The sequence below is a fragment of the Eleutherodactylus coqui genome, chromosome 12 (assembly GCF_035609145.1).
Source record: "Eleutherodactylus coqui strain aEleCoq1 chromosome 12, aEleCoq1.hap1, whole genome shotgun sequence".
In the NCBI taxonomy this organism is placed as follows: Eukaryota; Metazoa; Chordata; class Amphibia; order Anura; family Eleutherodactylidae; genus Eleutherodactylus; species Eleutherodactylus coqui.
The window spans coordinates 24,659,827-24,685,990 of record NC_089848.1 but is presented as its reverse complement, the minus strand read 5'-3'; the positions used below and the strand labels follow the sequence as shown (position 1 = coordinate 24,685,990).

At 46.3% G+C, this 26,164-nt stretch overlaps 1 protein-coding gene across 1 annotated transcript; it reads left to right on the top strand.

Moving 5' to 3' along the window:
• Positions 1 to 17: 17 nt before the first annotated feature.
• Positions 18 to 26,124, top strand: EXOSC7 (exosome component 7). The gene is made up of 8 exons (XM_066584639.1): positions 18 to 174; positions 1,819 to 1,920; positions 4,427 to 4,521; positions 10,769 to 10,934; positions 13,033 to 13,103; positions 16,091 to 16,214; positions 18,641 to 18,796; positions 25,966 to 26,124. Exons 1-8 carry the CDS (start codon positions 73 to 75, stop codon positions 26,068 to 26,070), a joined length of 921 nt encoding a protein of 306 aa, XP_066440736.1. The 5' UTR covers positions 18 to 72; the 3' UTR covers positions 26,071 to 26,124.
• Positions 26,125 to 26,164: the final 40 nt, after the last annotated feature.

Here is a 26,164-nt window from a genome sequence, read left to right as displayed (position 1 = left end):
GGCGCGCTCGGATGACGTCAGGTTGCTAGGTGTTGCCTGGGAGCACGGTGAAGCGCAGCGGGTCGCGCTCTGATGACGTGGCGCGCGCGGATTGGCGGGAGGAGCTTGGCGTCCAGCATGGCCTCGGTGGTGCTGAGCGAAGCCGAGAAGGTGTACATCCTGCACGGGGTACAGGTGAGGCCGCGCTGCCGCCATGAGGCTCCTGAGCCATGCCTGCTGGTCACCGGCCATTATAAGCCCTCTCCATTGGGTCTGTACTGGACGGGCGGACTGCTGGCGGCCCGCACGGACATCCGGGGGCTCTGCATGCAGTACCTTACCAGAGTCTATTACTTCTACGTTTAAAGGGATATTCCAGGCATTTACTGTTAACCCTTTTTTATTTTCACATTGTTGTTTTTTCCTCCACATTTAAAAAAAAAGGTAAGTCCTTTATTTATCCGTCATTCAGAAGCCCCCCAACTGCCATGGCAACCGAACGGCCCCCCTGTTATCCCATCACCACCAGAGCCGTTCTGGAGCCCCGAACTCTGATCGGGGCATTCAAGTGCCCCCGTCAGAATTGAAAGAGTTAATAGCAATCAGTGGTCACGCTGTGAGGAACAGCCGGCGCCCGTGCTGCATGGAGTGGGATCGGCTCCGTCCATCCAGGACCTAACTGTGCGCCATGGAGCGGTAAGCAGTAATGATCTATCCTCGGGGGAGGTCAGCAATGGTTGATGGACACTTGTAATCCCCGCCGATCCTCTGGCCTGCTGTCATTGGGTGGTCGGGGCAAAAGTATAAACACAGGAGGCATCGCTGCCAGCGGTCTATTAGACATCTGGGCTTCATCTCCAATGACGACATCTGGCAACACTGCATAAAATCTGCACCAATTCTGCCCCGTGTGAACGCACCCCAAAGTGTGGCAGTAAAACTTCATACGGATTATATAGGATCATGTCAAACGTTGTGACTGATGGGGTCCGTTACTCAGAACTGAATAATGTATTTCTGGTAATTTATTTGTGAATGAAACAAAAAAATCCCGATCTGCTGAGGTAAGAATGAAGAGAAGTGATTCATGCAGATTACAACAAACACTAAACAGCAGTGCAGATAGGCTCATGTCGGTAACCTTCCTGCTCAACTACATTGTTCTGCCATCTAGTGGCCATTTTTAGAACTTCATCCACCGTGCATTCCATTCCAATAAAGAGTGTAGTTTAGTCCCTGATTTAATTTTATATAAATAATTCACCAGAAAACGAGCAAAAACCTTTTTTAAAAAATTGAAAAAAATCTAAATTACATAAAAACCTTACGTCATACATCGTTTCTAAAGGTAAATTCGGATTCTGCACCCATAAAAACAATAAGTATTGATCTATCGCACACCAGATGCAAAAATGCTGTTGAACAGTGTTAATCTCAGCCAATTCATAATCCCGCCTCCACAATGTGACGGCTTTGATTGGTTCTTTGGGTGCTGTTCAAGCAATCAATGCAGCGCTCGATGAACCAATCACAGCCATCGCTTCGTGGAGGTCTTATTTTGGGGGACCGGGGTAGTACTCGGCTGAATGCTTCTGATGCTTTTTTCTTTTTTGTGACTCGGACCATACCGGTCAAAGCTCTTGATGCATCTCTATGGCTTGTCAAAAGTTTTTTGAAAGTACAGTTAGACTTTAAACTTGGTTTAGTAGTATCTAACTGGCATGAGGACGGACGGCTTGGTAGACAGATTGGATGACTCTTTTAGATGGAAGTTATATGCGGCGTTGAATCATTCTGGTATCGATATCCCATAACAGCGAGTGTGATTTGCTCTGGTAGGATGATCTGCGGACGGATGGCCGGGGGTGTGAGGACTACCGAGGAGTTGAAGTGGAGACCGATGTTGTATCCAATACTACCGGATCGGCACGAGTCAAAATTGTAAGTATGAATGTCCTAGTGGAGAATAGCTGTGTAATGCAGACCGATGCCGAAACAGACAGCTTCCATCAGATCTACCCAAAATACAACAGAGAAAGACCCTGAAATGGCGGAGTGCAGGAAGACCATGTAGACGTGGCACCATGTTTTAGCTCTGCGCAACTTAGGCCGCTTTCACGCAGCCGAGAAGATTTGCGCGTTGCAAAACTCACAAATATGAACCCCATTCTTTTGAATGGGGTCATACGCATCGCGACACGGGACAAAGACCCGGCATGTCCTATCTTTGGGCATCCCCTTGGAACGCATCACATCGCCCACTGTTTTCAATGGGGCTGGCACAGCATCACACGGCGTGGGAGTACGTTGCGAGGTCTTCCCTGTTGAAAACAATGGGAAACATTCTGTGATCCTTTTAGTGGCGGCGGAGGATCGCTACTTCCCTGAAGTAATGCAAGGGGGTTTTAACACAAACGGCTCACCTCCTTGGGGACATCGCCTGATGGCGGCCGTGATATTACCCAATATGGCACTCGTACATGTGAAATTGGCCTTGGAGATTCATAGCTACTTCTGTCCTCTTTAGTTTGCTGTGATCAGTATGTGAATTGTGGCAGCCGCTATCGGACCGGGCGATCACATAATCATCATGTGCCCCCCCCCCCTTCCCCAATATGACCCTGCGTTGAGACGTGGCAGACGCAGATCAGTTTTATCCATGGCTGATGTAACAGCGGACGGCTGGTTTTACCTGCAGCTGAAGCTCCTATGGATGCCCTTGTTACGTTGTGATATAAGAAATCTAGGGGACATTTATCAGGCCGCTGGCACCAGTTTTTTGGTGTAAGAAAAAAAAAAGTTGCTAATTTTTGTGCATGACATTTCTTACTAAAATTTGCAATTTTTTTCAGCTAGTTCTGCTGCTTAAAAGTGGTCAGGCATTAGCAGGAGGGAGCGTAGCCACGGGGGATTTACTATACTTCCATCAGAAATTGGTGAAAACCTATAAGTACTCATAGTTGGCGGAGTACCGATAGCCAAAGATGCTCTAGATGAGCGCCTCGTCATAAATGTGGCACGTTTTACAGGAGCAGATTGTTTTATTGGTAGCCCGACAAATCTAAAGGTTAGGGCAGCGAAATTAAAGGGACCCTCTCAAACCAAGATGGCCGCACCCCTTCTCTGGCTACCGGATGCACACTGCGCTGTGGTAGTCAGGGGGTAATATCACACAGGGCAGATTTGCTGTGGATTTTCCGTTCTGACTGCCCACATGCAAAATCGGCAGCATTTGCAATAGCAGCAAAGTTAATGAGATTTTCTAAATCTTGTTCACACGCTGCAGAAAAAATCCTTCCAAAATCCGAGCGGAAAGTGGCATGCGGTGCGGAATTTAAATCTGCAGCAGATTTGTGGTGAGGATTCCTAAAGTGGTGGGACTGCAGTTCTTACATGAGCGCTGCACCCCTTCTGCTGTCATCATTGGCTCCCAGGAGCTGCAGACGGCTGCATAGACTTCTATGTGCCCATATCGAGTTACAGGGGCACCGCGCTCGCATGAGTACTGCAGCCCCTTCACTTCAGTGATCACAGGGGTCTCGGTAAAACGTTTAACATGTCACACAGCCGGCCATCTTAACTGTATCGGGGTCTTCCATCTGCGTTGTGTTGCTGCCCCTCGTACTTGGCATAGCAGAACATAAAGGACATACACGCCATGTATTATTACTCCTTTGGCCTTTTGCGGGACGTTCTTTAAGTTTGCTTTGGTACCATTTTGGAATACATACAACTTTTTGATTGCGTTTTTGCATTTTTTTTTTCTTCTTGAAAACAGGGAGACCAAAAAAGGGCATTTCTGTTGTTGTGTTTTTTCGGATGACGTTCACCGTGCGGGGTAAATAATGCGTTACTTTGATAGATCAGACTTTTACGGATCAGCGATACCAAATATGTATTTTTGATTTATTATTTAGATTCTTTTATTATGAATATGGCAAAGGTTTTTATTTTTTAATTTTTTTTTTCACATGACTAGCAAATCTTTATTGATTTTACTATTACTTTTTTTTTTTTAAGTCCCTCTAGGGGACCACAACTTGCGATGTTTTGATCGCTCCTGCAGTATGATGTAACACCATAACATTACATCATACTGCTATCAAGCCACCCCACATTCTATCATGAGAGCTCTGGGGCCTTTCAGAAGACCCCCAGCTGCCGCGCCACTTCTGCGTCTCCCTGCGATCTCAATTGACAGTGGCATTTAAAGGGTTAACAGCCTAGCTGAGCCGCCGGGTGTCAGCTGTAATAAACAGCTGGCACCCAGGATGTATAAAGATAGGGTGCCCCATGATCTCCCTTCATACACGTCCTGCATCAGCAGGATGTAAAACACGATGGGCTGGTCACTGAGGGGTTAATATATCAAGTATGAAACACATGGAGTCTGCTCTAAATACTATCATTCATGTTTTCTAGATGACTCCTTGTCATTCTGTTTCAGGGTCACACAGATGTCCTAGTGGGAGTCAAAGCAGAAATGGGAACACCAAAGTTGGAGCGCCCTACGGAAGGCTATCTGGAGTTCTTCGTGGACTGGTTAGTAATGACTGTCTGCTCTATGGAAAACTACAATGGCCTCAGAATGAGAGCCTCGTTTACGGGACCGCTGCACTTAACCCCTTCACCCTAAAAGACATACAAGTATGTCCTCCAGATGCGGGGGTTGTATGGAGCCGAACCCGCTCCTTACACAGCGGGTGCCCGCTGTCTGACAGGTGACATCTGCTTGCAACAGTGCGATCAGTGCTCACATTGATCATGGTTGTTAACCCTTTGAATGTTTCTGTCAATTCTGACAGCATCACTTATATGCCTCAATCAGCGTTTGGGGGCCTGGAAGACCCCCACCTGATGAGATCATGAGATGCCATTCAGTTGTCTTTGTAGCCCAGGGTTGCCATGTATTTCTTCCTATAATGACTGGTCTATCAGCCTTCCTAATAGAATGCCAGCAGAAATACCATATACTGCAGTACTGAAGTATTGCAGTACATGGTATAAGGAATCAAACGTCTGCAAGTTTAAGTCTTGCATGGACCCGCCCTTCACAGAGTAGACTATTGATTTAAAACTACATTTTATAAATAATATTTATAAACCTGTAGCACAATTAGGGCACACCAAACAATTGAATATCACGGCACCAGGCCGGCGGCAATATTGGGCTCCTCAGGCCTCTTGGTATGATTTTGTGTTCCGATTACTTCTCTAACCCTCGCACCTCCCACCAACTTCTCTCATATTCTTTGTAACCTTTTGTGAGGTTCTTAAAACGTGTATTGATTGAGACCCTGAGATTGGGGGTGATATTCCCCTGCCGAAAAAACTGACCCTGCTTCAGTTAACCATTGTGTGGGGTTTATGTTCTGTGATGGGCAGCCTGCCATAAGTCTTGCATGGAGATTTAAAAAAAACTAAACTAAAAAAAAGTCGATAGAAAAGTTTTTTTTTTTTTTTTTTATTACTGTAAAAAATTACTTTGTAAAAAGCAAAAAAAGATAGAGCCCCTCTCCCAAATGTAATAACATCCAAACGAAAACGCATTTGGTACCACCACAAACGTAAAAGGTGGTAACTAGAGATGAGCGAGTATACTCGCTAAAGGCAATTGCTCGAGCGAGCATTGCCTTTAGCGAGTACCTGCCCACTCGAGACTGAAGGTTCGGGTGCCGGCGGCGCCCCCTCCTGCTGACTGCTGCTACTCACCGCTCCCCCCGCGCGTCGGCACCCGAACCTTCAGTCTCGAGCGGGGAGATACTCGCTAAAGGCAATGCTCGCTCAAGCAATTGCCTTTAGCGAGTATACTCGCTCATCTCTAGTGGTAACTAGAGATGAGTGAGCGTACTCGCTAAGGCAAACTACTCGAGCGAGCATTGCCTTTAGCGAGTACCTGCTTGCTCCTCTCTAAAGGTTCGGGTGCCGAAAGGAAGGGGGGGGATCTCTCCCCCCCCCCCCCCCCCCCCCCTCCTCCCTGCTCACTCCCGCAACTCCCCGCTCTCCCCCGCCGGCACCCAAATCTTTAGAGACAAGCAGACAGGTACTCACATACGGCACTACTCGAGTAGTCTGCCTTAGCGAGTACGCTCGCTCATCTCTAGTGGTAACCCATAGAAAGAAGTTATGTCGTTTTTGCCGCAGTAACACACACACAAAGGTGGTGGAATTCCTTTTTTTCCCATGTCACTCTACTTAGAAGTTTTTAAAAGTACACAATGTGGTACATTACTTGGTGCCATTGAAAAATTCATTTTTTTTTTTAAACTGGGTGAGGAGAAACCCAAATTCGAAGATTAAATGGGCCATGCCCTTAAGTGGGGGAGAATATATTTCTTTGAACTTAACAGGAACCTTTAGTCACAAAGTTCATATCTCTTTAAAAAGTGAGTATGGACCCCCAAAACTTTACTGAATATGACCCATTTACATTGTCGACCTCCCACTGGAGTTGGACACAAACCTTCGGTTAACGTCCTCCCAGCATCTCCCACAGCCGCGTCCGCTCTTAGAAGGAGTGTTCTGACTAAAAGGCGCTAATTTCTGCATTCACAAAGGCTTATCAATCTATAACTGCAGTATGAAAAGAATTATCTGGGGGGCGTAATATTCTGTAAACCTTCACTCAGCCTGCAGTATTGCAGTAACAGAATACGCACTCCTCCTCCTCCTGACCTCTGCTGCTGGTTCTCCGGTCCCTACTGAACTTCACTTCTGAGTGGGTTGTGATGACGACCCGACACTGGGTCACGTGAGCGCTGCAGGTAGTCACCGGTTGAGGGGAGACAGTGATTGGCTGTTGGCCCTTTGGTTGGGGACGTCATCACCCTGCATCGGTTACCAAAGACCAGCGGCAATCAGAGACAGCAGCGGCGGGTGGAGCGCGGAAGGGTGAGAAGGTATTCTGGGATTTTATACCACAGGCTGAGTGAAGTGTCCTCGGATAACCCCTTTAAAGTGTTGTATGCCGCAGCGTTATACCATATTATAGATGATACCTTACATTGTAATCCATCCATCTCACAATTATGAAAAAGACCATCTCCGTATAAAACCGTCCTATTGTCACCGCACAGCCCCCCTGCGTCAGTGCGCCTCCCCCGGGTTGGCTTATTTCGTGTATGCGACGCCGCTCTCTCGGCTGACTCACGAACATCCCTTTGTGGAGTAATTTGATTTAAATGTAGGCATTGTGTGCTGTAATTACATCAGATAATTAGCGTGCTTCACGTTTGTTGCTGATCACAATATGACCTGCATGGGAAACAGCGGTAAGATCAATACTGGAGGAGTTCAGCCGCGGATTAGACTGCCGTACAACCGCTACCTTCAGGACTGGATACATCGCACAACTTCCTTCAATGGGATCAGATGAGACATGACTGAATCATCCCCCTCCAATGTTACAAATGTGTCAACCTCCTTTAATAGGAAATGGAAATGACCTTAACCCTTTTTCAGTCCACTGTCTGACGTCTGAAGACATTCTGATTGAAGGCTGTACAGCTCCGATGTCGGAAGATGTCCGGCAGGGTATTCTTACTGTATATCACTGGCCGCTCTGTTGTCGGGGGCCCCTCCAGAATGTCCCATACCGCAGTACTGGCTCTAGCCAGCAGATGGCACCATTGTATAATGGCAGAAAGAGAGAGCCCCATAGAAACCCTGAATCCAAAATTGGATTGCAAAGGGTTAAATCTCTAGTGGTGATGTCACTCACTCGTTTAAGGCCAGGCTCACACTGCCATATGCGGAATCCGCTTGTGGAGGCCCGCAGCGGATTCCAGCTGTGAGCCCGGCCGTGACCTTGCATACGGCTGCGTAATGTAGTGCGTACTTACACAGCCGGTCATGTCCATTACACCTTACGCCCATACGCAATTCCAGCGTCTCTTGCTGCAAGGAGGCAACATCTTATTTTGCTTGTTTTGCCTTGCAGAAAACGCAATAAAAGTGATTTTAAAAAAGCCACCATTAACCCAAAATGGTACAAAAAAGCGCTATGGCTCTTCGTGCAAAATCAAGGCCTCACAGAGCTCAGTCCATGGAAAAATAAAAAAAAGTTATGGGACTTTGAATGCAGCAATGTAGAAAAAGGGTTTCGTGGTGCAAAAGTGAAAACGCCTAATAAAAATTATTTTGGTATTGTCGTAATCGTACCGACCCGCAGAAAAAAAATGTATCATGTCATTTATGCTGCATGATTAACACTGTTAAAAAAAAATGGGCAGAATTGGTGTGTTTTCTCTCCCTGTCCTCCAAAAAAAATTACGTTTTTTACAATTTTTGTACCCTAAAAATGGTACCAATAAAGACTAAACTCAAAATAACGAGCCTTCGTACGGGCATGAGGACAGAAATAAAGTTATGGCTTTTGAAAAGTGAAGATGAAAATCCCCCCCCCCCCCCCCCCCAAAAAAAAATTGTCGCATCCTTTGGGCCAAAATGGGTCGTGTCCTTAAGGGGTTAAGATAAAAGTACTTCATTCTCTGCTTTCTGTGAAGACCTTGTCAGAAAACCTGGGATTTTTTATATAATACAGCAGATTTAAAAATCTTGCCCATCAGTGAGTTAAGTGCAACTGGTGTGGAGTCTGCCCCCTCTGGAGGCTCATCCTAACTGCATTCCCTGAGCCTCATAGACTCCGTCTCATCTGAGCAGGACAGTCTGATCTTACTTGCAGATGAATGTGGGTCGCTGGATGAATTCATTATGTCTGCAGCTCAGCTTTAGTACATAGCTCATTAACATGGACTTTGATTTACCGGAGTCTTGCTTTCTGCTGTTCTTTGGGGACAGGATGGTGAAGTTTGATCAAAGTGGTTTCATCTAAAATATTATTTCTTAAACTTACAGTGGATATAAAAAATCCAACAAAGATGAGTCATTTGAGAGTTCTTTCCACCTTCAGTGTGACCCGTTATCTGTACAATTCTACTGAAAAACAAACTGAAATAATGTGGTTGCATCAATATCCACACCCTAAAACTAATACCCTGTTGTTGTAGGCTTTGACTTTATGATGGCATTCAGTCCTTTTTGGGTAGATGTCTATCAGCACGGCACATCCTGACATGGCAATCTTTGCCTCTTCTTCCTTGCAAAACTGCTCCAAATCTGTCAGATTGCAGGGGCATCTTCTCTGTAGCGCCCTCCACAGTTCACCCACAGATCTTCAATGAAATTCAGGTGTGGGCTCTTGCTGGGCCATTCCAATACTTTGATCTTCTTCTGGTGAAGCCATTCTCTTGTTGGTATGGAGGTCTGCTTTGGGTTGTTGTTGTGCTGAAAGGTGAAATTCATCTTCAGCCTTTTAGCCGAGGCCTGAAGGTTTGGGCCAAAATGGACTGATATTGGGAACTGTTCATAATTCCCTCTGCCTTGACTAAAGCCCCAGTTCCAGCAGCAGAACAGCCCCTACGTGATGCCTCCTCCACCATCTTCACTGCGGGTCGCGGGTCTTCTGGTGATGCGCAGTGTTGGCTTTCGTCACACATACCTTCTGCAATTCTGGCCAAGAAGTTCCCCCGTTGGTCTCATCAGACATAACACGTTCTCCACAGACTTCTGGCAGACTTAATGTAAGATTTGGCAAAGCATAGCCGGACTTGGATGTTTTTCATCGTTCGAAAAGGCTTCCATCTTGCCCCCCCTCCTCCACAGCCCCGACATATGAAAAATACGGGAGATGGTTGTCACATGACTACACAACCAGTATTTGCCAGAAACTCCTGCAGCTCCTTTAATGTTGCTGTCGGCCTCTTGGCCTCCCGGACCAGTTTTCTTCTGGTCTTTTCATCAGTTTTTGAGGGCCGTCCAGTTCTTGGTGATGTCATTGTTGTGCCAAATGTAATCCTCTTCATGATGACGTCTTCACTGTGTCCCATGGTATATGTGATGTCTTGGAGATGTCTTGGCCCCCTTCTCCTGACCTTCCAACAGTCGGATCTGTTAAGATCTTTACCGACCATCTATGAAAATGTCAATAAAATCCTACTAGAAGAGCCGAACTTTATATGGGAGAACCAGAATCGCTGTAAATAATGGCAGCGGAGTGCCGACTACTATCTAACAGGAGGTTATATGTGATTGGCTGATTCTGAACACAATCACATCCACCCAATATAGGAGGGTGTGAACACTTATGCAACCAGTTGATTGTAGTTTTTGTTATTTTCCCCCCTAATAGGTGTCAGTTTGCTTTTCAGTGGCACTGTACCGATAACGGGTCACACTGAGGGGGAAATAACTCTGAAATTATTTAATCTTTTTGCAGATTTTTTTTTTAACTTGACAAAAACCTGTCATTTTAGCAGGGACGTGAAGACTTTTTATATCCCCTGTAAAGGGGTTTTCCCACTAAAGACATTATTCCCTACTCATAGTATAAGGGCTAAATGTCTGACCACTGGGACCCCCAGCAATCCTCAGATCCGTGCACCCTGAATGCCGCATGTGAATGGGAGCGATGGTGCGCATGCATGACCACCACTCCATTACCTTCTATGGAACAGAAGAGGAGATCAATGCCCTTAGTTGTGTCGTTCCTTCCCATAGAATTGAATGGAGTCACGGTCACTCATGAGCACTGCTGCTCCATTCACAAGGGCGTTCAGGGTCATTCTAGGGCCCCAGTGGTCCGATTCCAGCGATCCTACAGTTATCCTCTATCCCTTTACTATATAGTAGAATTTGTAAGCAGGATATAAGTTTAGGCAACTTTTATATTAGTTTTGAACTCTTGTCCCTCACTTTTCCACAGTAACGACAAGTTTTATTTCTTTTCCAGCTCTGCTAATGCCACTCCGGAGTTTGAAGGCCGTGGCGGAGAAGAGCTTGGCACGGAGATTGCCCACATGCTTTACAAGATATTTGACAATAAGAGCAGCGTTGCCCTTGAATCCCTCTGCATTCTGCCCAGTGAGCACTGCTGGGTCCTGTATGTGGATGTGCTGGTGAGCAGGGTTATACATTTATGGATGAGTGTCGGCCTCGGAAGGCTATGACCTTCGGATACATTAGTCTCATTATTTGATGATTGTAGTACAGCAGCTAAACATTTGCAGATGTGCAGCGGTTTGCAAGCACTGAATGGCTGTGATTGGTTTATCAAGTGCCGGCTGTGATTTGCTGGCGCTTGATCCAATCACAGTACTTACACAGCACTGACGGCGGGGGAATGCAAAGCCGAGCAGGGAGATGACAGGGAGAATTCTCAAGCAGCTTGCCGCACCGCCAGGGAGAGCATCACGCCAGGGACACAGATGCCCACTGGGAGGCGATTTATTTTTTTTTTTTACTTAGTATATACTCAAGCGTAGCTAGGCCTATGGTCGAGTCAATAGTTTTACCAGTTTTTGTTTAGATTCTTCTTTATATAAATATCACAAAAGGGTTTTTTAAACTTTTATTACTTTTTTATTTTTTATTTTGTCCCAATAGGGGACATAAACTTGCGATGGTTTGATCGCTCCTGTAGTATGATGTAATGCTGTGGCATTTTTTTATGCTGCGATCAGACAGGCAATCTATCAAGCCACCCCACACGCTTGGCTGGATAGGCAAAATGCAATGGCAGCCAGGGGTGGGCAACCACATGGCACCCCGCGATCTCATTGCAGGAGGGGTGATCGGGGGCATTTAAATGCCGCTGCTAGAATTGACAGGGTTAACAGCGCTTATCAGTGGCGCTGCTGATTACAAACCCTGGACCTCCAGGACACATAAATGTACGTCTTCTAGCATTAACCGGTTAAATGCGTGTATTTTGAGCTGACGATCCTTTTTGCAATCTGGTTTAATTGGGAAAAAAATGTGCAGTGTTTGACTTCTGCAGCTTCTACTTAGCGCTGTATATGGGCACTGCAGTATAAGCCTCAGTAGGAGATTGAATGTTCTGGACTCATGTCTTAAGCTCTTTTTAGACCAGCTGTGTTCTTAGGCGAATGTAACGAACGAGTGATACAAAACGGCTTATAGGGATGAGCGATCACTGCTACAATCATTAATCCCCATAGGCCGGTTGTGCATCTCCCTATTCACTTGGCATGATGTACCGCCAATTACCGAGCAATTTTATGTTCGCTGAAACTGACCGATCAGTGATGAACGAGCGATCGCTCATGTATCGGCTGATCATTTGTCCCTTTACACGGCCCGCTTGTTGGGTGAACGAGTGCTTGAAGCAATGGTGAGGCCCGACAGTCGCCCTGTGTAAAGGGCTTCAGTCTTCTCTCCCCTCTCCTGCACGGTTTAGCAGATGGCTTATGACCACAATAATGTTTCTTCCCAGCCCACCCGCCTCCATTCACAGTAAGCAGGCCGTCCTACATAAGTGATACTGCCTGTTCACACAGCCGATCCTGCGTTCAGTTGTCTGCATGCAGGAGCTGAATGACGGAAGAGAAGCAACCAGATTCTTCGTCGTCGTTCAGTCGAGGCGTACGTTTACATGCAAACCCAATTTTTTTTTCATGTGATATTTGGTCATGTGGGAAAAAAAACAGCGGCGCATGTCTTATTTTGGTGCGTATTATAGACCATTGAAGTGAATGGGACAGCGCAAATACGCCGGAAACCTGCAAGTTAACGGGCCCTGCTGTGGATTTTTTTTGCACGCAGAATTACACATCCGAGAGCGGCGCCCGTCCGTGTGACCGAGCGCTCAGTGCGGATTGTGTGTCCTGTAAATACAACAACGCCATTAGCAGACTTCCCCTTTCTATTCTATTTCTCGCATCTGATGCCTTTTATCTTCAAACAAACATCTAATTTCCAGTAATTAAAGTTCTTGGAAATCGCATCTTTGTTCTCTCATAAAAGGCTTGATTTAAGCACCCGGCAATTACAAGACCGTTAACGTTACTAATTACCTCCTGACGAGCTGCTGATTGTGTGCGTTGGTGACGGGCGCTGGAGTCATTTCCCATCTCTGTCCCAACAAGAACCGTTTCTACTCCACAATGTTGTTGTTCTCGTAAACGAGCGCTTTATGCCGAGCGGACGCAGGACCTGTAAAATAACGTGTACTGATAGAATCGTCCTTTCTTGCAGTTACTGGAGTGCGGCGGAAACCTGTTTGACACCATCTCTATAGGAGTGAAGGCAGCACTCTTCAATACCAGGTAAGAGGGATAAAGTGTATATATACATGACATATATATGTTCGTTAACCTCTGGCTGCGGGGTGCTTAACACAACAGGACATAAAGGTTTATGTCCTGTTGATGGCGCAGGCTTAGCTTCTGAACCCATGCCATCCCGCAGCGGGAGTCGACCTTGGCCGATAAGAACTGTGATCCCCGCTGTTAACCTCCTACATGCTGCAATCTATGTAGATCGCAATATGTAAATGGTTCACAGAAGGAGTACGGAGGACGGAAGATTTGCCACGGCAACCGGACGCCAGATTCTGGTGTCCCAGCATGCCATTGGCTCTAATCGCTATCGTAAGCGATAAGGCATTGTGGTACAGAAGTACCGCAATGCATTATCATAATGATTATAGCTGTTATGGTTGAAGCCCGCCTACAGGGACATAAAAAATGTATATAGTAGGGGGGAAAAAAAACACCCTTTTTAGTTCCCTATTTGTAGAGAAAAAAAAGTAAAAATCCCACATTATGTATTAGTGCAATAATTTGAACACCCTATTTAATCTGTACTGCAAAACCTTAAAAAATGCAATAAAAGTGGTCAAAAAAGCCTTATGTACCCCCAAATGGTGCCAATACAAACTACAGATCATCATGTACAAAATATGTCAGAAAACATGTCCAGGCACTTGGCTGAAGGACATTTAGTCTCATGGTGCCCATTACATGTACGGCCTTTGTCACCCGCCGTCGCCTCTGTTTGCAGTGATGTTGTGAACTATAAAACGGACACTACAGGGGAACCGGCTTCTCTTCAGCGATGAATCTAGGTTTAGTTTGGTCACTGACGACTGGTGTGTTTGTGCCTGGAGACCTCGGGGTGAGCGTCCTTAATCCTGCCTTTGCTGTGGAGTGGCACACTGCCCCCTGCTGGTGTGATGGTCTGGGGGGGCCATAGCATACGACAGTCCCCCCTAGTAGTGGTACATGGACAATGACAGCTTAGCGATATGTTCAGGACATCCTGCAGCCACACGTGTTCCTCTCATGGCGGCTTCTGAAAGGCAGCAGGATAATGCTGGACCGCCACACAAGGGGGGTGCATATATTTATATACCACAACACTTCTGCTCGATTCACCCCAAACAACCAATCACTGTCAATCAGCCAACGCAAACAACCAATCAGGTTGTGAATCGAGCAGAAGTGTTGTGGAATATAGATATATGCCAAGGGGGGTCACAGGAAGCCCCCACAACACTTCTGTGGCTGCCGTTCGCCAGATTTATTGCCAATAGAACGTGTATGGGACCATCTGGGACATGAATTTCAACAGCCTACAAGTTCACACAATCTAGAGGCTCAGTAACAGCAAAATATGGAGCGATATGCCGCAGGATACCATACAGAACCTGTATACTTCCATGCCCATCCAGATCACTACTTGTATCCAAGCTAGACACAGTACAACAGGATAGTAGAGCCTCCATGCCCACCCATATCGCCTTTTGTATCCAAGCTAGAAACGGTAAAACAGGATACTAGAGCCTCCATGCCCACCTGTATCACCTCTTGTATCCAAGCTAGAGGCGGTACAAGAGGATACTAGAGCCTCCATGCCTGCCTGTATCACATCTTGTATCTAAGCTAGAGGCGGTACAAGAGGATACTAGGGCCTCCATGCCCACCCATATCACATCTTGTATACAAGCTATAGGTGGTACAACAGGGTACTAGAGCCTCCATGCCTGCCTGTATCACCTTTTGTATCCAAGCTAGAGGCGGTACAAGAGGATACTAGAGCCTCCATGCCCACCCGTATCACATCTTGTATGCAAGCTATAGGTGGTACAACAGGGTACTAGAACCTCCATGCCTGCCTGTATCACATCTTGTATCTAAGCTAGAGGAGGTACAACAGGGTACTAGAGCCTCCATGCCTGCCCGTATCACATCTTGTATCCAAGCTAGAGTTTGCCCACCAGGGTACTAGAGCCTATATGCCCGCCTGTACCACATCTTGTATCCAAGCTAGAGGTGGTACAACAGGGTACTAGAGCCTCCATGCTCCCTGTATCACATCTTATATCCAAGCTAGAGGTGGTACAACAGGGTACTAGAGCCTCCATGCCCGCCTGTATCACATCTTGTATCCAAGCTAGAGGTGGTACAACAGGGTACTAGAGCCTCCATGCCCCCCTATCGCATCAAGTTAGAGGTGGCCCAACAGGGGTGGATGCATCATCGATGTAAAGACAGAACCAAAATCTTTCATCATCAAGATGATGGCTAATAAGGGGGCGGCACTGCATGGAAGTGACTGGAATACACAGAGGAGACCTCCAGAACGTGACAGGCAATCGGGTGAGGGGGCAGGGATGGAAAAATGTGTTTTTGCCGGAGTGTCCCTTTAAGGGATTTTATAGCAAAGTCCTTCCAATCTCCGCTAGCCATGTAATCCCCATGGGAACGGTAGTGCAGCTAGCTTGTTCTCCTCTATTAGTGGTTTAAGCACGCATCACTTGTGCTATGATAGGAAGACAATGTGAAGAATGTCTGTGAAGTTCCCCTGGTGCCGAGCGTAATACTTGAAAGCAATGGGATCCACATGTCCTGATACAGAAATCCTTTGTAGTGATAACTTGTTGGAAAAGCAGTCTGTGCGCTGGGCGCATAACAAACCTTGTTATCTCAGATCTGACTACGCAGAGCCGGGAGGACTGCCGAACTGCAGAAGGTCACGCCGGCCAGAAAAGGTCTACAATGTGGCGCTTCAGTTGGGATAAATACGAAGTTTAGAGAAAAACTTGTTGTCTTTTTATTACAATAGGAACGTATAAGTGACAGCTGAACTGTTGATGACTGTGATATCATAGGTGGAGTTCATATTTGTGTTCCTAAGGGGTTAAATATCTGAACCACAGTACTTTGTGATCATAGTTCTAGATAATGCGGTAAAGTTTGTAATAGTTAAAGTAACTTTTCACTGATGAGAGAAGCTTCGTTGTGTGTATTAGGATACCGAAAGTTCGTGTTCTGGAAGATGACGAGGGCGCCAAAGACCTTGAACTCTCTGATGATCCCTACGACTGCATGCGGCTGAATGTAGAGCATGTGCCCTGTATCGTCACACTAAGCCGAGTAAGTGTATACTGGAAAGACCTTTACTACAAAGACACCAGTTGGGAGAGAATAGCAGTAGCCGCCTTTAGGTGGAACATTCTGTACAGTTGCCTCCTGTGGATTAGGACACATTCGCACTTACACCTTTGGCTGCCGCTTGATTTACATTGTTAAGCTCCATCCTTGGAGATGAACAATGAAAGTACCAGAACTGCCAGATCTGGCACACGCCATACCCGAACGTCACAGAATGGACTCCATGGTCTATAATAGGCTCCATCCTATTTCCAGCATTTCCTGGACAAAATAGCGCAGCATGCTCAACTAGTTTGGCTAGGATTTCACGCTGGTAAGGAATGAGGGTAAAGCTTCTTGTCGGGAAGTGGTTAAACAGGACCTATCACTTTGTGAAGTTAGTCGAGCTTGCTGGATAACTCTGCAGCCCCTTTGACTCAGTCGTCTTTTTCATACTTGGCTCCTTTCTACCAATCGGGCTCCTCTAAGGTCCGGCCTTAGGCGCTATGAATCAGAGTGATGCGTAGTCCCCGCTGTTTGCTGCCAATGCTTGACATTGGACTGTCAGCAGATGCTCAGGATAGGTCATCAGTTGGGATTAGCCATTTGGGTTCCTTGATGATCTATTCACCTAGGCCCGCTGTGAGTGCGGACCGAGCCACAGGCAAATGGCTTAGTCGATGTTACAGTGGTCTGGGTGGGTAATGCAGGCACAACTTTCATTGAATTCAATGGGAGCTGTGCCTGCACTGCCATTTGAGAGTGCTACATTGCTGACAGAACTATCTGCTTGTGGTACTATCTGAGAGCGGGCCCAGCAAACCGCTGATCCCTGATGATCCTGAGCTATGGATCACCGCTGATCAACTATTGATGACCTGTCCTGAGGTGACTGGAGGATAGGTTATCAATTCCTGGAAAACCCCTTTAAGAAAATCTTGTCTCACAATTGCCTGGATTGGCAGGAAATATTGGTTCTCCCAATAATTTAACAAACCATCCAATTCCACGTTTAACCCCTTCATGACCCAGGACGTACAGTTGCGTCTTGGGCGCATGGAGTTCTATGGAGCGGAATGGACAACTGATCCTGCTCCATACATGGCAGGATCAGCTCTCTTTGACAGCTGACACGCCCGCAATAGTCGCTAAAAGCCTTCACGCTGACTACTGCTAACCCTTTAAATGCAGCTGTCACTTCTGATTAAAAAAAACTAACTACAAGACGTCCCATAAAAAACGAGCCTAATGCAACTATATTGACAGAAAGATTTAAAAAGTAATGGTTGTCAGAAGTTGGCAGCAGAAAAAACATTTTATTTTTTCCAAAGATATTTAAAAAAAAACAAACACAGCTAAAACTATATGTATTTGGTATCGTCATATTCACACTGACTAGAGATGAGCGAACACGTTCGGCCCCGCCCCTTTTTCGCCCGAACACCGAACTTTGCGAACACTTCAGTGTTCGGGCGAAAAAGTTCGGGTGCCGCCGGGGGGCGGGGAGATGCGCGGCGGCGCGGGCGGCAGTAGCGGGGAACAGGGGGGAGCCCTCTCTCTCTCCCTCTCCCCCCCACTCCCCGCCGCACCCCCCCCCGCGCTGCCACGGCGGCCCCCGAACTTTTTCGCCCGAACACTGAAGTGTTCGCAAAGTTCGGTGTTCGGGCGAAAAAGGGGCGGGGCCGAACGTGTTCGCTCATCTCTAACACTGACCCATAGAATAAAGTGATCATGTCATTTTTGCCGCCGTGGGTATGCCTTGGAAACAAGACACATGTTTCATTCCACGTTTTTAAAAGGTTTTTCAGTGCATTATGTGATGCATTAAAGTGTACTATTCGAAAATACAATTCGCTCCGCAAAAAGGAGGCGTTCAGACAGCGACGTTGATGGATAAATAAGAGTTATGATTCTTTTGAAAGAGCGGAGAAAAATCAAAAAAGGGGGGGGGGGGCTGCCTCATTAAGGGATTAAAGAGTAGCTGCACTTTTTAAAAACTTTTGACATGTTTGAGCAATGTCTGTGTGTGTCTTCAGCTTTCAAGCAGAGCCAACATTCAGCGGAGACAGCCAAAGGGGCACAGGTGAGTGAACAGGGCCTTTATTTTGGCAATCAGCAGCGTTATAAGCAGAGGGACCCCACTCATCAAAACTTTTGACATGGCACTCTGACATGTTAAAAGTTTTTAAAAAGTACAGTTACTCTTTTCTATAGTGAGGGTGGGTGATCAATCATTGGAACAGGTTACCACAGGAGGTGGTGAGTTCTCCTTCAATGGAAGTGTTTAAACAGAGGCTGGAGAGACCTCAATCTGCCACTGAGCAGGGGGTTGGACCCGATGACCCTGGAGGTTCCTTCCAACTCTACCATTCTAGGATTCTAATGACTAGTGATCTGTAAAAGGTTGTCCTGTTTTGTATTTTTTTCAGATAGGTCACCGACATGTAGTAGATGCCACGTTGCAAGAAGAAGCCTGTTCTTTGGCAAGTCTTCTTATCGCTGTGACAAGCAAGGGCACTTTGACTTGTATGAGAAAAATAGGCAAAGGAAGTCTGGATCCAGAAAGCATCTTCGAAATGATTGAGGTAAGGGTGTGAAAGGTGAAGTAATTTTTTTTGTTCTTCGCTCTCTGTAAATCTTCTAATCTAGGTATATATAAAAATCTACCCTGTTTGTCGTGTCCAACTCGGCGCCGGTGAATTTTGTAATTTTTATCTTTTTAGGATTTTTTAGGTTACAGCGTTCCAAGCCTCTTGCCTCCCTTCTCACAGTCTAAGGCTGAATGCAGACGGCCGGGTTGGATTCTGACTGTGACATTCTTGCAGCACGATGTGACCTGCTGTTTACCTGTCCGGTGTCTTCACTCTGCTCTGCGCATGTGCCGGCTGGCGCATAGCTGCACATGTGCAGTGTAGAGTGGCGTGTCAGCGGGAGCCTCTGCAAGGCTCGCACTGAAATAGGACATGCCGCCATTTTTGTCATCGTGCGAATTTTCCTCAATTAAAATCGTGGCTGTCTGCATAGGATTGCATAAACTAATGGAATCCTATGGCAGCGTGCAACACCGGAATTTCCACCCATGTGCATTTGGCCTTAGGGGTATGTTCATGTGGGGCATATCTGCAGTATGATCTGCATGTGGCACATGTGGTCCTGCTGCACATTTCAGCCTATGCTTTGCAAACGGTCAAATCTGCGGTGAAAATATACATTGAAATGCTACAGATTTAAAATCTGCACCGTATGTCAAATTCCACACAGATTTTTCCCGCAGCGCGTAGATAAGATTTGTCAATCTCTTCCACTTTGCTGCATCTGTAATACACTGTGGATTCTTCCATATCCAAATGAGGATAGAAAATGATATTTTTTGTCATGATAAACAACGTTGGTGTACCAGTAATTGACTGCAGCTTAAAATGTGAAAAGATAGAGGCGAGTCTTCCCACCCATTTTCCGTAGCCAGACCCTTCTTTGCATTGAATTCCAATCTACTTAGTCTGATGTGCCCTGCCTGACTGTAAGAAGGTTTTCGTAATCGCTCAATTTTCTACAAATCTTCTCCTAAACATATGCTTCTCCTGCTCCAACCACCTGGATCTGAAGACAAGTTTTGGTTACTTTAGGCCGGCTGCACACGAGCGTGACGGGCTCTGCCGTGGAATATTCCGCGGCGAAGCCCGTCACGGCGCCCCTCAGAGACCCCATACTTACCAGCGTATCCGGCGTCTTTGCTCCCGCATGACGCTTCCCCGCCCACCGCTGCCGCGTCACATGACACGCCCACCGCGTCACATGATGCGGCCGGCCGTGTCATGTGACGCGCCGGCTGCGTCATATGATGCGGCGGCGGTAGGCGGGGAAGCGTTTTCACGCTATCTTCCGCTGTCTTACAGCGGGAGATAGCGTGAACGGACGGCTTCCATTGACTGCAATGGAAGCCGTCCGCGCGTACACCCGCGGCAAATAGAGCATGCCGCGGGTGAGGACGGGAGATTTCACGGTGCGGAATTTTGCGATGGAATTCCGCACTGTGTGCCCTGAGCTATTAGGTTCAATAGAACCTAATAGCTGCGGGCAACGCAGTGGATTTTCGCCGCGAATTACACGGCAGAAATCCGTTCGTGGGAAGGAGGCCTAAGACCTGCTGGTTTCTCGATTGGCCAAGGCTACCACTATCATGTTAGATGTCACCTCTGCAAAATATCAAGGATATCTTATCAGAAGCCTTGCTATAAACCATTTATCTCTGCGAGGAAAGACCCCCAGCGAGGCTCTCCTGGATGGGGGCCAACTCTTGCTGCGCTCCTCTGCACACAGTGTCGATCTGCTGCGCACAGCTTGGTCAGCTGCCAAACGCTCTCATGGGTTTCCTCTTTGCTGACTTCTTTAGAGATCATCTCTGTGACTGCCGTTAGGGAGGGATGTCACTTGCCTTAGAATAAAACGCAATCCTCGGTTCCTCTCCAAGAAGGGGATTCTTATTTCCAGCACTTTGATCATTTCTCTAGCCCCAGATCTACATGGAAGAACTGCTCACTAAAACATTTAAGGGTAACCAGGTTTCTGGTCATGGCCTTCCTGACAGCCATGTTTTCAACACTCTGTAAGAGGGTTTTACAGGCCCTACCTCCGAATGATGATCATCCCTCACTCGGGTCTGCTTGGGTTGTAGGCAGGTTTCTTCACTTTCAAGACTCTTGGATTAGTTTAATCTCAGACGCATGGCCCTATGAAGTGTAGGTCCTTCGGGCCAGAAAATTGGGCTCGTTTTTATGCCAATAGTCTGTTTGTTGGGTCTGTTTAATCGTAACCATCTCGCTAAGTTGGGTACTATCACCTTCTTCAGGGCATGGCGGCCTCCTTCCTCAGGAGCGAGGTTTTTTTTAATACTCCCAGTTTTTATGTGCTTCCTGAGAAGGATGGATCTGACCGCCTTATCCCTGGATCTAAAGTGACTCAATCGTTTTGTCGGTGTCCAACACTTTCAAATGGAGTCACTGGGGAGAGCGATGGAGTTTCTCTTTACACAGTACGTATCAGAACTCCACATTTCAATATGTCTAGCCTACCAATGCTCCCTCGGGCTTCCTGTTTGCCTAGCATCTACTTCCCCTGTCCTCCCTAAGGCGATTGCCCCTTGAATGGCAGATATTCGATCGTACCATACCTGGATGACATTCTGGTGAAGACCCCTAGCTTACAAAAACCAGGAATAGCCTTCAAATCTTCGAGGACGCTCCTGTTCCTCCCTCTCCATCCAGATGTATTCACTTCTACATCTTCCTTGGATCTCTTCCTCACCGGACGCCTTCTCCAGCATTTAATGTTTCTCTCATCCACTTCATTAGGCAGTTCTAGTCTCCTGGGATCTTCAGGCTTGTTTTCTCATCCAGCATTATATTAAGTTCTCCTTTACATCTTTTTTCCCAGGAGCACCTCTTTTCCTGTCTTTTCCCTAGTGGGCTCCCTTGCTAGAGGCCATCCAGTCCCATCCCTAGTGGTCCCAACAGTTTTACCGCCTGTGCTTAGCTTGTCATTGGGGAATTATTGTCCACGCTAGTCAATCATCTTAACTCTATAGCTATGTCAAAGGATGCAGGTAATAGAACAACAGAGCTCCAGCCCCAATAGAGAGACACTATAAAATTCATCTACACAGAATTTTGGACCTATTCTTCTAGTTGAACTCCCATACTGTAGTATTACCAAAAATGTGTCCTGTGAGAACATCCCCGGAATTACATTCAGGGCAATTGGATCAAATTCATAACTTGATATGATTTTCTAGAATGTCACATACAGGTTAACAATCAGTGAATGGGACGCATTCTATAGACTATCCCAAAACATATCTTTAGGATGGAGCTTCATTGTGAATCTTGCTGCCAATCGTATGCAGGTGTCTGCCGTCCAGGACGCTCACTCCGAATAGGGGAAATGAGATTACCTGTTAGAAGTCAGAATCCTGTGTTTAATGTCGGTACCTTTATGTGTTCTGATAAAAGGTTGTTGAAACAAACTGATAAATGGTTTCTAGAAAATGGATCCTATAGGTCATTACGGCACTGCGTGCGTTAACCCCTCACGCTCCGTGCTCTAGATCGTCTGCTGCATGGCAAGGAATCCATTGGTCATAAGCATCACTCCGTACTTTTGTCCTTGGCACATAGGACACCGCCTGGAACAAATTAGATTCTGTTACCAAGTCTAGTTTTATGGTCCTACTAGGGATTCCATGCAGAAAATGATGACCTTTTATTGAAGCCAGAGCTTTTGGCCAGTTATTGGCACATGGCAAACTCGTTGTGGGCCCGTAGCTTAAGGTCTAGCAGTTACACTTCCCATTTAGACTAATATGTCCTGCCTCTGTACCGTGTGACCAAAAGTATTGCTTTTTATAAAAAAAATTGTTTGATTTTCAATAAAGGAAAAAATAAGCGGTGCATACAGTTAGTTTAAGAGGCGTTACAAAATAATAATAATAATAATAATAATAATGAGCTCGAACTGGTTGTTATGGGCAACAAGGCCAAAAAATGCAAAAGGTATAATCCAATAAAAATTACTTTGCAGATGAGTGAAGAACCACCGATTCCAAAGATGTTCTGTAATTCTCATCTCTGAACTCCCTTTCATTCCTCTGCAGTAAGCCTGCAAACAACCTGCACTCTGTATGATGGTAGGGCATCTGGGAGGACGTTACAATGCAGAGCACGGACCAGTTACTGACTTACTATGGGGCAGGGAAAATGACATCCAGCCCCATCCATATATTCAGGCTTAATACTAAAGCGATGTGGATTTTCACCCTTTGGTTGTATACGGTGTATTCCGCTACAACCCATTCAGATGTTCTTGCAGAACCCTCAGAGATCTGCAGCAGAATGTGCTCTAAGGCCTCCTGCACACAGCCGTCCGTGTTGTACAGAGCTGTGGTCCCATTGGAGTGCATGGCGCCTTTATGGTACCTTTTACATGACTCATTTTGCACAGAGGATTTTTCTACTGGATTCTGTATCAATCTGACCCACAACGAAATGTTATATATATTGTAATAATCTCCCCTGAAAGCATAGAGGACAATGGCTCCAAGCATGCAGCATTACCCGTAGGCCGTACATCTGGAAGGGATTTGGCCTCCTTGTACTCTTACAGGGTTTCCTGTAGCATCCTAATACGTGGTATAAAGGCTTCCCGGCTCTTTTACAAACCTAACCATGGCAAAAATTTAAAAAGTAACATCTCAACCATCACCTGCCGGCGATTCCCTGGTCTACTGCTGTCTGTTTTTCCAGCTCCAGGGATGATGTGTGGTCTTGATGGGGGGTTGATGGCAGTATTACTTTACTTCATCTGTATTGAGTGTGACCCGTGTAACACCAGCCAGTAACCTATTTTGTTTAAGCCGAAATGTTTGTCCACTGCCTTTGGGGAATATTGTTCCCATAAAGGGGTGTACTTGGTCTGCAATGGTCTTTGAGTAGGTCGTATTGTATGTGGGAAAATGACATCTACAGGACTGCCAGGACCCAAGGTTTTCCAGCAGAACATTAACACATCACACGGCCTCTGCCGGCCCTCATCACATAGTCTCTTTGTGCAATCTGTTGTCCAGGTAAGGCCCCCTGTCCATGGCTGTAACAATATCGCTAGCAATATTCCGCCACCGGGGAGTAGGGGGAAGAGCTGTCAGGTCTCTGCGGCAAGCCTATCTGAAAGATAGGCTCATCGGGTCATACCACAATTTGAATCCCGCAAGCGGAGAATCGCTATGATTCTCCGCTCGTGGACGTCAGGGCTGCGCTTTCCATAGTAAGTCTATGTCATAGTAAGTGATTATCGCCGCGGATAACGCAAAGAAACTATCGCCCGTGGACAGGCAGCCTAAGTGACACACACCTACCCAACCATCCACATGGTTCAAGAGACAATGTGATTCCTCAGAGTAGGCCGCCGCCTTCCATGGCTTCATGGTCCAGCCCTGATGGCCACAAACCTATTGTATAGGAAAGGACTATCAATAAAAAGAAGTCTGCACTCTTGAACTGAAAAGTTTAACAACCATGAGTGTCAGAAAACCAGAAAAAGAATGGCACTTACTCGAGAGGAGGGGGGTATGATAACCAGAATTCCCCCTCCTTGAAGTGTCGACTCCTTGAAAGGAAACATACCTATTGTAGGCACTTTCAAGGTGGACAGAGGTCAGCGGGGCACTCTGGCTGATCTGCAATACACTAAGAGTTCTGACAGCAATTTGTGCTCCAGTATCGCTTAATAAATCAGACCAGACAAGCTAACTTTCACTTCCCATGTGACTTAGGTTCATGGGTGCTCAACGCCCACTATCACCGGTTGTCCGTCCTTGGACCACTTTTGGTAGGTATTAAGCAATATACTGGAAACATCCCACCTGCTGCTTTGGAGATGCTCCAACCCTGTTGTCTAGCCATTAAAATTGCTCAGATCCTTGAAGGGGTTTTCCCACTTCTAGCTATTCTCAGACAGTGCCGTACATTGCGTAGTGGCTCGAATATGTACTGCAGGCTGATGGCCATTGCTTCAATAGGATTCAGTCCATAGTACCAACATGGCCAATTGTGTAATGTACGGAACTGTCTGGAAACCACTAGAAGACAGATAAACCCTTTCAGCTTGGCCATTTTTCCTGATTTCATCACATCTACTTCAAGAACTGAAGGCCTAATATATCCCACAGCTTGACAGGTGCCATGTTTATGAATAGTCAGCTTCACCTGTCGGAGGTTTTAAATGCTATGGCTGATCAGTGTGTGTGTATAAAAACTACCTACTTGACTGCTACATCTGCCATCTTAATGCAGAAATATTTTACAACATGACTTATTACTTCTAGGTTTTTTTTAAAGGGGTCACAAATGTCACAATACTGTTAGATGACATAAAATGAAAGAATTTTTCAAAACTTTGCCGTGGCTAGATACTGCTGGGCCGTACTTGTTTTACCACCTCTTCATGGTCTATTGTTCTAAGACTCCTCCCAATGCCTCAGCTCCACTGCCCGGATCCTCTTGTACACGGATGGCAGATTCCGGAGGCCGACAATTAAAGGGGTTGTCCCGCAAAACAAAGTGGGGTTATACACTTCTGTATGGCCATATTAATGCACTTTGTAATCTACATCGTGCATTAATTATGAGCCATACAGAAGTTATTCACTTACCTGTTCCGTTGCTAGCGTCCTCGTCTCCATGGTGCCGTCTAATTTTCAGCGTCTAATCGCCCGATTAGACGCGCTTGCGCAGTCCGGTCTTCTTTCTTCTGAATGGGGCCGCTCGTGCCGGAGAGCGGCTCCTCGTAGCTCCGCCCCGTCACGTGTGCCGATTCCAGCCAATCAGGAGGCTGGAATCGGCAATGGACCGCACAGAAGCCCTGCGGTCCACGGAGGGAGAAGATGCCGGCGGCCATCTTCACCGGGTAAGTAAGAAGTCACCAGAGCGCGGGGATTCAGGTAAGCACTATCCGGGTTTTTTTTTTTTTTTTTTTTTTTAACCCCTGCATCGGGTTTGTCTCGCGCCGAACGGGGGGGCTATTGAAAAAAAAAAAAACCCATTTCGGCGCGGGACAACCCCTTTAAGTCATTGCACTAGAAGCATCGTTTTCTCGCCACAAATTACTTTCTGCATGATTTCACGCAGTAGACTAATATTTGAGGGACAACCTCTTTAACAATTGTATTACTGATACTGAAATGTTTATTTTAACCTGTTTTTAGACGGGGAAGCGTGTTGCAAAGTTCTTACACGTGTCCTTACAGAATGTACTGAACCAAGAAGAAAGCCTCGGAAAGAAGCGTCAAAAGATTGGCTTCCTAAGGTGAACGGGCTCAGCTCTGTGTCTGGAATGGAAATAAAGAATTTTGTTTTTCTTCAAATTCACAGATTTGGATTCCATTTATTGATGCTTTTTGTTTG

Bases quoted from the DNA above. Each gene is read 5' to 3' on its own strand.
- EXOSC7 (XM_066584639.1), top strand. From the start codon at position 73: ATGACGTGGCGCGCGCGGATTGGCGGGAGGAGCTTGGCGTCCAGCATG. The intron at 10,935-13,032 runs GTGAGCAGGGTT...CCTTTCTTGCAG, and splicing joins TCCTGTATGTGGATGTGCTG to TTACTGGAGTGCGGCGGAAA. The intron at 16,215-18,640 runs GTAAGTGTATAC...TATTTTTTTCAG, and splicing joins GTATCGTCACACTAAGCCGA to ATAGGTCACCGACATGTAGT.